Source organism: Coregonus clupeaformis, chromosome 33 (genome assembly GCF_020615455.1).
Source record: "Coregonus clupeaformis isolate EN_2021a chromosome 33, ASM2061545v1, whole genome shotgun sequence".
Classification (NCBI taxonomy): Eukaryota; Metazoa; Chordata; class Actinopteri; order Salmoniformes; family Salmonidae; genus Coregonus; species Coregonus clupeaformis.
The window spans coordinates 27,103,552-27,115,624 of record NC_059224.1 but is presented as its reverse complement, the minus strand read 5'-3'; the positions used below and the strand labels follow the sequence as shown (position 1 = coordinate 27,115,624).

Here is a 12,073-nt window from a genome sequence, read left to right as displayed (position 1 = left end):
CGAAGCATTCATTAACGACATTATTTTAAACTTACAGTATAATAATAGGCATTGAGACTTTGACCATACCTGTGGTGTGTGATACTCAGAGGTAATATAGTACAATGATAATGAAGTAAACATGATTATTGGTTGTGAGAAGGAGAGGGAGACGAGGGGCGTACAGGGAGTACCATGCAGAGGCTGGTCTCCTCCTCTCAGACCCAGCTGAGCTGTGGAGGGGGTAGGCTGGGTTGGTTCTCTGGAGGGACATGAAAGACGCTTCAGACCTCGAACAGAAATCAAAGATGCCCATCAGTAGCATCACCACGCCCACCCCTGTGGCTAAGCACTATGCAATGTCTACCTAGTAAATCCACCGGCGGATGCAGAAACCCACACCCTGTTTATAGCTAGGCAGGGTGACAGTGAGTGGCATGTCTCCAGCATTTAAACAGACGTAGAGAATCAGGATGGTGTCCTGAGGTGGTCTTTGATGGGAAGAGTTGTTTGTTCAACTTTTGCATATTTAACATTTCACCAAGACAGAAGAACATGGTAGTTATTCCTTCTAAACAGGTTGTATACTGCCATCATCGCTGAAACAGAGAGAATAAATACAATAGGCTGTATACATTTCAGCATCTTTTATCAGATTAGATTTTTTGGCAATTTAAAGCTTATAGGAGAACGAAGCAACCAAAAAATAAAACAATTCCAAATTGAAAACCCAATAAGCCCTGGAAATGAATAATGGAAAGCAACATATACAATGTTAAAGAAAAACTTTATAGATCTCATGGAGGACAAACACAATGCACTGTGTTCATTTTTGTTTAAGACCACACTGCCCCAGAAAATATCAGAAAGCAAACTTGAGTGCACATTGCAGGCTTTTGTGACCTCACTTCCTGGTTCCTCTGTCAGAGAAAGAAGTGACAACGACAATCTGTCTGGTGTTGAAGCGTGTGAAAAGTCACAATATTCATTTTTTGACAACAATGACGACAACATCGACACAGTCCAACTCACTGACATTGAAGATGAATCATCTTCAATAGCCAAGATCATTACCTATGGATAACGGTCCTGGTGTTGCATATTTCATAATAAATTACTCTGTAGAGATTTCACGTATCGTTCGCACAGTCTGACTGACTGAACAGGCTGGTTTTCACTTGCAGCTGGGAGGGAGATTTGGCCCAAACCCACACCAATCTAGTTTCTTCTGTGTGTATGTGTTTGTGTGTGTTGGGTTCACAGCCTCTCGATGTCCCTGTACTTCTTCCTCAGAATGGAGACCTGGTCCTTGAACAGCACAGGGTCCAGTCTCATCTGGGAGTGCAGCAGGGGCATGAACCCAAACCAGCCGCTGAACGAGTTCATACACGTCTGTCTCTGGGCAAAGTGGTCCGGGTCGGCCCACCGGGACGTCTTAGAACCCTGTGGACAGACACACAGACAGAGGAGATACGTCAGTTCAGCATGCCAACCCCACACAGGTCATGGGACTAACTGACACTGCATCAGTGTAAAAGCAGAAACATGTACTGTGTGGAGGATGGTACATTAGAGCTGTGTTGACTGATGTAAACTGTTTTCCTTCCAAGGCCGGCCAAAATCTCCAACAAATGTCCCCATGTTTCCAATTAACTTTCCTGTGTGATCTTGAAGCATGGCAACCGATGACTGCAGTGGAAAAATATGCCTGGAAAGGGCCTGAAGATACTAGGTGTTGAGAGAGGGGAGAAAATCTACCACTGGTACGCTGCTGCCTACACAATTAAGACATTAATCACAGTGCCGATAGTGGCGAGTCATCGGGCTGCCCCGAGCTGGGCCATCAGTCAGGCCTGACGTGGGCCGGCCCCGGCCCAGCCCGTGCACACCGACTGACCGGACGGGGAATCACACAGGGAGACTGTTGGCACTCTGCAGCCTCCTCCCTCTGCCTCCACCTCTCTCTGGAGGCTCCTGAGTGAACCGGTCTGTAATACTGCAGTCCTTCTCCTCTCATATCCCACCTCACAGCACACCTCACAGGCTCTGGCTGTAACTTCAGGCTAATTTCAGACTAGCAGGCACCTTGAGATCAGTGGAGGCTCCTCAGAGGAGGAATGGGAGAACATTTACATTTTAGTCATTTAGCAGACGCTCTTATCCAGAGCGACTTACAGTTAGTGCATACATAATTTTTTATACTGGCCCCCCTTGGGAAACGAACCCACAACCCTGGCGTTGCAAACCCCATGCTCTACCAACTGAGCTACATCCCTGCCGGCCATTCCCTCCCCTACCCTGGACAACGCTGGGCCAATTGTGCGCCGCCCCATGGGTCTCCCGGTCGCGGCCAGCTACGACAGAGCCTGGATACGAACCAGGATCTCTAGTGGCACAGCTAGCACTGCGATGCAGTGCCTTAGACCACTGCGCCACTCGGGAGACTATTTCTACTCAGTGAATTTCATAAAAATAAAAGTAGTGAAACGTTAAAGAAGTTATCCTTTTTAGATAAAACTATACTCAAAATAGTAATGTCACCAAATAACTGATTAAAACACACGGTTTTACAATGCAGGTCTCCAGTAGCCTCAACAGCACCCTCTAGGGTAGGACCATGGTGTAGCCGCAGGACAGCTATTTTCCGTCCTCCTCTGGGTACATTGACAATACAAAACCTAGGAGGCTCATGGTTCTCATCTCCTTCCATAAACTTACACAGTAATTATGACGACTTCCAGAGGACATTCTGCAACCTATCAGAGCTCTTGCAGTATGAACTGACATGTTGTCCATCCAATCAAAGGATCAGAGAATGAATCTATTACTGAAAGCACAAGCTACAGCTACAGTGAGGGAAAAAAGTATTTGATCCCCTGCTGATTTTGTAAGTTTGCCCACTGACAAAGACATGATCAGTCTATAATTTTAATGGTAGGTTTATTTGAACAGTGAGAGACAGAATAACAACAAAAAAATCCAGAAAAACGCATGTCAAAAATGTTATAAATTGATTTGCATTTTAATGAGGGAAATAAGTATTTGACCCCTCTGCAAAACATGACTTAGTACTTGGTGGCAAAACCCTTGTTGGCAATCCCAGACGTCAGACGTTTCTTGTAGTTGGCCACCAGGTTTGCACACATCTCAGGAGGGATTTTGTCCCACTCCTCTTTGCAGATCTTCTCCAAGTCATTAAGGTTTCGAGGCTGACGTTTGGCAACTCGAACCTTCAGCTCCCTCCACATATTTTCTATGGGATTAAGGTCTGGAGACTGGCTAGGCCACTCCAGGACCTTAATGTGCTTCTTCTTGAGCCACTCCTTTGTTGCCTTGGCTGTGTGTTTTGGGTCATTGTCATGCTGGAATACCCATCCACGACCCATTTTCAATGCCCTGGCTGAGGGAAGGAGGTTCTCACCCAAGATTTGACAGTACATGGCCCCGTCCATCTTTCCTTTGATGCGGTGAAGTTGTCCTGTCCCTTTAGCAGAAAAACACCACCAAAGCATAATGTTTCCACCTCCATGTTTGACGGTGGGGATGGTGTTCTTGGGGTCATAGGCAGCCTTCCTCCTCCTCCAAACACGGTGACTATGGTCCCAGCTGCCTTGAGATCATTGACAAGATCCTCCCGTGTAGTTTTGGGCTGATTCCTCACCGTTCTCATGATCATTGCAACTCCACGAGGTGAGATCTTGCATGGAGCCCCAGGCCGAGTAGCGCAGTGGTCTAAGGCACTGCATCGCTGTGCTAGCTGTGCCACTAGAGATCCTGGTTCGAATCCAGGCTCTGTCGTAGCCGGCCGCGACAGGGAGACCCATGGGGCGGCGCACAATTGGCCCAGCGTCGTCCAGGGTAGGGGAGGGAATGGCCGGCAGGGATGTAGCTCAGTTGGTAGAGCATGGCGTTTGCAACGCCAGGGTTGTGGGTTCGATTCCCATGGGGGGCCAGTATGAAAAAACAAAACAAAAAAAGACCAAGAAAAGGGTAGAAAATATATAGAAATTAATACAAAAATAAAAAACATATATAAAAAATAATGTTTGCACTCACTAACTGTAAGTCGCTCTGGATAAGAGCGTCTGCTAAATGACTAAAATGTAAATGTAAATGTGTTTCTTCCATTTGCGAATAATCGCACCAACTGTTGTCACCTTCTCACCAAGCTGCTTGGCGATGGTCTTGTAGCCCATTCCAGCCTTGTGTAGGTCTACAATCTTGTCCCTGACATCTTTGGAGAGCTCTTTGGTCTTGGCCTATTGATTGATTGATTGCTTCTGTGGACAGGTGTCTTTTATACAGGTAACAAGCTGAGATTAGGAGCACTCCCTTTAAGAGTGTGCTCCTAATCTCAGCTCGTTACCTGTATAAAAGACACCTGGGAGACAGAAATCTTTCTGATTGAGAGGTGGTCAAATACTTATTTCCTTCATTAAAATGTAAATCAATGCATAACATTTTTGACATGCGTTTTTCTGGATTTTTTTGTTGTTATTCTGTCTCGCACTGTTGAAATAAACCTACTATTAAAATTATAGACTGATCGTTTCTTTGTCAGTGGGCAAATGTACAAAATCAGCAGGGGATCAAATAAATGTTTCCCTCACTGTAGCTAGCACTGCAGTGTATAAAGTGCAGTGAGTAGTTGACTCAGAGAAAGACAATAGTTGAACAGTTTTGAACAAATTAATTTCTTAAAAAATTAAGAAGAGGCAGCAGAGAGAGAGCTAGCTATATTTCGTTCATTGTATTTTTTAAATTCTTCTTAGTTCACCTTTCACTTACTTAGCTAATGTAGCTAATTTGTCCTACTCAACAACCTGACTCAAACAGAGAGGAATGCCATTTATGTTAGCTAACCGGCTAAGGATATCCAACACTGCAACTCTTTTAAGTCAACGTAAACTTTCAGATGTATTACATTTTTTCGGTGTAACTACTAAACTGCTTGCTGTACACTGTACTGCGTGAATGTACACATGGATTGGATTGTGGGTTTTCAAACACGTTAGTTCTAGTTTGTTGAATATAACATTAATATGGTGACAACGCTGTAGGATGTGTAGCATTTACATTTTAGTCATTTAGCAGACGCTCTTATCCAGAGCGACTTACAGGAGCAATTAGGGTTAAGTGCCTTGCTTAAGGGCACATCGACAGATTTTTCACCTAGTCGGCTCGGGGATTAGAACCAGCGACCTTTCGGTTACTGGCACAACGCTCTTACCCACTAAGCTACCCGCCGCCCGTTATGGTATGAAGGTTTGAATGGAGAGTTTTTTTTTGCCTGGTCACAGACAGCTGTTGAGTTGTGCACTGAAGTCCAAGCGAATGGGGCGGCAGGTAGCTTAGTGGTTAAGAGCGTAGTGCCAGTAACCGAAAGGTCGCTGGTTCTAATCCCCGAGCCGACTAGGTGAAAAATCTGTTGATGTGCCCTTGAGCAAGGCACTTAACCCTAATTGCTCCTGTAAGTCGCTCTGGATAAGAGCGTCTGCTAAATGACTAAAATGTAATGTAAAATGAATGGAAAAGGTGAAAGGAGGAGAGTGTGTAGATGGGAGAAGGAATTATACAACTAGCAAAGTGATGATGCTGTAGGTGGCTGCTTTGAAAGTGAACTATGTGTGCGGGTGATCATTGTTGTATTCATTCCGCTGATTCTGCTGCAAAACATTTCTTAAACGGAAGCAAACTAAATGGGGAGGGACCTACCTGAATTTGTCCAATAGAAACTATTGTTTTAGTTGCAAAACAACATTTTTCAACTGTTTGGACTAATGATTACACCCCAGATCAGTAAATGCAGGCAAGAGTGTGCAAGGCGGTATTGAATGTGTCAGTGTCTGTCACCTTGATTACTCAAATTTGTCTCGGGACCTGTGTGTACCTACGCTATAAACTTTCAATTGTAGGCTAGGTTGTAGCAACCTCATGATAGCCTAAACCTATCGATGTTACATTGAGCTGGATAAATGGAATATGAATGACAGTCTTCCAATATGCTGTAACAGAAATACGCCGTGCTCATAAAAAATAAAAATCTTACTCCCTAATCTTAAACGGCACCAACCGCCAATGCTTGAGATTGGGCCCTGACCCAAGCGCTGGAAATTGGCCGTTGGTTAGTGATGTATGCTGTGTAAACACATGGTTTCACGGATGGCATCTTCAATGAGCTAGGATTGTCAGGTCAAACGCGCATGCTCAGGCACGCACACATACGCACAAACGCCTGCAAGCACACACTGATACCACGGAGACCTACTGTACCTGCTGCATCATTGTCTCCGTGTACTGCTTCTTCTGGGTGACTTTGATTGGTGGGAGCTTAGTGACAGCGGCCACCAGAAAGTTCATCAGGATGTCCTCACAGTTGGCCATCTGGTCCACCATTGTTAGAAGGCTGGCTGGCAAGTAGTGAGTGTACAGGTAGTGATAATACCTAGAGAAACAGAGAGAAAGAGGGATGGATACATTCATAAAAGGACACCACATTGATATACTGCATAGCACAATATTGCAAATGGAAACAGCAGTGACTACACAGCCAGCCCAGAGAAGAGCCACCCTCCCCTACGGCCTCATCCACCCGCCTGACGACACCCAGAGACAGATGTTTTAATTTCTCAGAGTGAGACACTTCTCCCCTCTCTTTCTGGCAGCCCTGATTGTACCATGTCTCATTTCCCATCTGTTTATTATGTTGGGGGCCCTGGCTGTATGGCTGACAAAGGCAGGCACATAATTTCCTGTATGTCTGTGCTGAGGGATGGGCATCAGTCAGTCAGTCAGTTGGGGTGGGGCACTCTTTTTAGATCCAGAGGCAGTCTGACTGGTGCCTTCACTCTCCTCTCCTCCTCCCCTCTGGTAGCTCCGCTGGGCTCTTGGCCTCTGCAGCATCAGCCCAGCTATCACTGTCAGCCTAGTAAAGGTGAGGTGTCACAGCCAAGGTCTGCCGTCAGCACCGTTTGTCTGTCTCATCCGCACAGGAAAGACGAGCACAAGGACTTTCCTTTGAGACAAACTCTGTGCCTCTCTCTCTGCGAAGCTATTGATCTATGTGATATTGTTGTTGTCAGTTATCTTGTCAACATTGTCATTTTCCAGATCTGAATATCACACTCTGCCTGATATCTTTGTTCATGTTGATATCTTTGGATGGGAAATGTATGCTGAACAAAAATATAAAACACAACATATGAAGTGTAGTTCGCATGTTTCATGAGCTGAAATAAAAGATCCCAGATATTTTTCATAAGCAAAAATGTGTTTACATTCCTGTTAGTAAACATTTATCCCTTGCCAAGATAATCCATCCACTTGACAGATGTGGCATTTCAAGAAGCTGATTAAACAGCAGGATCATTACACAGGTGCACCTTGTGCGGGGGACAATAAAAGGCCAGTCTAAAATGTGCAGTTTTGTCACACAACACAAAGCCAAAAGATGTCTCACGTTTTGAGGGAGTGTGCAATTGGCCTGCTGACTGCAGCAATGTCCACCAGAGCTATGGCCAGAGAATTGAATGTACATTTTTCGACCATAAGTCGCCTCCAACGTCGTTTTAGAAAATGTTGCAGTACGTCCAACTGGTCTCACAACCGCAGACCACGTGGGCCTATGCCCTCCCAGGCTCACCCATGGCTGCGCCCCTGCCCAGCCATGTGAAATCCTTAGATTAGGGCTTAATTGATTGATTTAAATTGACTGATTTCCTTTTATGAACTGTAACTCAGTAGAATCTTTGAAATTGTTACATGTTGCGTTTATATTTTTGATCAGTATAGCTATCTAATTAATGACACTGATTTGTTAATTGCGCTGATCTGATAGGATTGTTTCTACACTTGCTACTTGTGACAATACAGTGAGGGAAAAAAGTTTTTGATCCCCTGCTGATTGTATACGTTTGCCCACTGACAAAGACATGATCAGTCTATAATTTTATTGGTAGGTTTATTTGAACAGTGAGAGACAGAATAACAACAACAAAATCCAGAAAAACGCATGTCAAAAATGTTATAAATTGATTTGCATTTGAATGAGGGAAATAAGTATTTGACCCCTCTGCAAAACATGACTTAGTACTTGGTGGCAATCACAGAGGTCAGACGTTTCTTGTAGTTGGCCACCAGGTTTGCACACATCTCAGGAGGGATTTTGTTCCACTCCTCTTTGCAGATCTTCTCCAAGTCATTAAGGTTTCAAGGCTGACGTTTAGCAACTCGAACCTTCAGCTCCCTCCACAGATATTCTATGGGATTAAGGTCTGGAGACTGGCTAGGCCACTCCAGGACCTTAATGTGCTTCTTCTTGAGCCACTCCTTTGTTGCCTTGGCCGTGTGTTTTGGGTCATTGTCATGCTGGAATACCCATCCACGACCCATTTTCAATGCCCTGGCTGAGGGAAGGAGGTTCTCACCCAAGATTTGACGGTACATGGCCCTGTCCATCATCCCTTTGATGCGGTGAAGTTGTCCTGTCCCCTTAGCAGAAAAACACCCCCAAAGCATAATGTTTCCACCTCCATGTTTGACGGTGGGGATGGTGTTCTTGGGGTCATAGGCAGCATTCCTCCTCCTCCAAACACGGCGACTTGAGTTGATGCCAAAGAGCTCAATTTTGGTCTTATCTGACCACAACACTTTCACCCAGTTCTCCTCTGAATCATTCAGATGTTCATTGGCAAACTTCAGACGGCCCTGTATATGTGCTTTCTTGAGCAGGGGGACCTTGCGGGCGCTGCAGGATTTCAGTCCTTCACGGCGTAGTGTGTTACCAATTGTTTTATTGGTGACTATGGTCCCAGCTGCCTTGAGATCATTGACAAGATCCTCCCGTGTAGTTCTGGGCTGATTCCTCACCGTTCTCATGATCATTGCAACTCCACAAGGTGAGATCTTGCATGGAGCCCCAGGCTGAGGGAGATTGACAGTTATTTTGTGTTTCTTCCATTTGCGAATAATCGCACCAACTGTTGTCACCTTCCCACCAAGCTGCTTGGCGATGGTCTTGTAGCCCATTCCAGCCTTGTGTAGGTCTACAATCTTTGCCCTGACATCCTTGGAGAGCTCTTTGGTCTTGGCCATGGTGGAGAGTTTGGAATCTGATTGATTGATTGCTTCTGTGGACAGGTGTCTTTTATACAGGTAACAAGCTGAGATTAGGAGCACTCCCTTTAAGAGTGTGCTCCTAATCTCAGCTTGTTACCTGTCTAAAAGACACCTGGGAGCCAGAAATCTTTCTGATTGAGAGGGGGTCAAATACTTATTTCCCTCATTAAAATGCAAATCAATTTATAAAATTTCTGACATGCGTTTTTCTGGAATTTTTTGTAGTTATTCTGTCTCTCACTGTTCAAATAAACCTACCATTAAAATTATAGACAGATCATTTCTTTGTCAGTGGGCAAACGTACAAAATCAGCACGGGATCAAATACTTTTTTCCCCTCACTGTATGTTAGAAACACTTTCACTTGCCTCAGTAGACAGACCCTTGAGAGCCTTGAGTCCTGAATAATAGAGGTATTTTGAAACCACACAATAGATTACAACAATGAAATGTTCTATGAGAGCAGTTTATCTGCAACTGCCCGAAAATACATGACTTCAAATCTCTCATGAGAGGAAAGTACTTCTCAATTCAATTTGCTGCATGGCTTAATACTTTGTATTCATTTTGTTGAGGCATTGCATTTACAATCAAATATTTGATGACAAAAGGAAAGAAAAAATCGAATACGTTATTTCCTTTTCTATTATGCTGCTTAGATACAAAAACTGTCAGTGGTGTGAGAGGAATTTTCTAAATGGCACTTACTGTACTGAAAGAAGTAGACTACTCCTGAATAAAACATATATGAACCAGTGTCTGTCTGTCGCAACATGTGATGCTGGTACAGAACAATACAAACCTGATCACACCCATCCGTGATAAGAGTAAGTGACAAGTGCAGGAGAACGAGCTCACAGAGTTTCTGCTATATAGTGGGAGGATGTTAACAGGTCCCGATATGTCTTAGGGCTTTTTATAGCCACCTTGCCTGCCTGCCTGCCTATATGTGCTCAAAGTAATTGGCATGTGTTACCGCTTGGACAGTTTTTCTCCCTACCATCCGCATCCCCTCCCTGAACTATTATCATGGCCCCTACACCCCCCACAGAGAGCAGGCAGGGGTTCTGACTATACCTGTGATAGAACGCAGCCCCTGTGAGCACCATGTTAGTTTACCTGTGATAGAACGCAGCCCCTGTGAGCACCATGTTAGTTTACCTGTGATAGAACGCAGCCCCTGTGAGCACCATGTTAGTTTACCTGTGATAGAACGCAGCCCCTGTGAGCACCATGTTAGTTTACCTGTGATAGAACGCAGCCCCTGTGAGCACCATGTTAGTTTACCTGTGATAGAACGCAGCCCCTGTGAGCACCATGTTAGTTTACCTGTGATAGAACTGCAGCCCCTGTGAGCACCATGTTAGTTTACCTGTGATAGAACGCAGCCCCTGTGAGCACCATGTTAGTTTACCTGTGATAGAACGCAGCCCCTGTGAGCACCATGTTAGTTTACCTGTGATAGAACGCAGCCCCTGTGAGCACCATGTTAGTTTACCTGTGATAGAACGCAGCCCCTGTGAGCACCATGTTAGTTTACCTGTGATAGAACGCAGCCCCTGTGAGCACCATGTTACTGTACCTGTGATAGAACGCAGCCCCTGTGAGCACCATGTTAGTTTACCTGTGATAGAACGCAGCCCCTGTGAGCACCATGTTAGTTTACCTGTGATAGAACGCAGCCCCTGCGAGCACCATGTTACTGTACCTGTGATAGAACGCAGCCCCTGTGAGCACCATCTTAGTTTACCTGTGATAGAACGCAGCCCCTGTGAGCACCATGTTAGTTTACCTGTGATAGAACGCAGCCCCTGTGAGCACCATGTTAGTTTACCTGTGATAGAACGCAGCCCCTGCGAGCACCATGTTACTGTACCTGTGATAGAACGCAGCCCCTGTGAGCACCATCTTAGTTTACCTGTGATAGAACGCAGCCCCTGTGAGCACCATGTTAGTTTACCTGTGATAGAATGCAGCCCCTGTGAGCACCATGTTAGTTTACCTGTGATAGAACGCAGCCTCTGTGAGCACCATGTTAGTTTACCCTGTGATAGAACGCAGCCCCCTGTGAGCACCATGTTAGTTTACCTGTGATAGAACGCAGCCCCTGTGAGCACCATGTTAGTTTACCTGTGATAGAACGCAGCCCCTGTGAGCACCATGTTAGTTTACCTGTGATAGAATGCAGCCCCTGTGAGCACCATGTTAGTTTACCTGTGATAGAACGCAGCCCCTGTGAGCACCATGTTAGTTTACCTGTGATAGAACGCAGCCCCTGTGAGCACCATTTTAGTTTACCTGTGATAGAACGCAGCCCCTGCGAGCACCATGTTAGTTTACCTGTAGAACACAGTCCCTGTGAGCACCATGTTACTTTACCTGTGATAGAACGCAGCCCCTGTGAGCACCATGGAGTACTCGTTAGTCCACTTGGAGGTGTAGCCCCATCTTGATTTGCTGCCATCCCAGTAATGGCTGCGTGCTGGGTAGCCCACGATCCTGTCTGGGAAACTGTGCCAGACGATGAAGGCAAAGTCAACCTGGGGTTCAGAGGAAAAGACAACATCTTTCAAAATCCCTTATAGACAGATTTACTTATGCATTAGATGAGCAATGTCAACAGTACAATGTAGCAAAAGAGTAGATTTGGAACACCAAATGTCAAAAGACAGTCGCTCAAGTCGAGAGAATATGAAGAACACTACATAGTAGAATACTTTATAATACACACACTGACTTCTGTTGGCAGAGTGGCACAAAATTAATTTCCAAAATGCAAGAGAGAACAGAGCCCAAAAAACAGAAGGTCCCTTAAAATAATCAAACACCTCTTAGCTGTGTCATGATGTGTGTGCGCAATTATGAAGAAATTAGACCACAAACCTGAGGAAAACGTGATTAATCGTCGCATTAGCCATTACCTCAGTGCAGGATTTATGATACCATGCAAATAATTTTGCCTTTTGGAATTACACTC

The 12,073-nt window shown here is 45.1% G+C and overlaps 1 protein-coding gene across 1 annotated transcript in view; it reads right to left on the bottom strand.

Annotated features, from left to right (window-relative positions):
* Positions 1-747: 747 nt before the first annotated feature.
* The window catches only part of LOC121548927 (exostosin-1), a 231,997-nt gene continuing 220,671 nt past the window's right edge, over positions 748-12,073 (bottom strand). The window contains exons 10-12 of the mRNA XM_041860600.2: positions 11,476-11,636; positions 6,253-6,424; positions 748-1,422 (exon numbers count right to left, since the gene is read on the bottom strand). Of these exons, the coding sequence (XP_041716534.1) occupies positions 1,237-1,422; positions 6,253-6,424; positions 11,476-11,636 (519 nt within the window). The 3' untranslated portion in view covers positions 748-1,236. The remainder of the gene's footprint in view (positions 1,423-6,252; positions 6,425-11,475; positions 11,637-12,073) is intronic.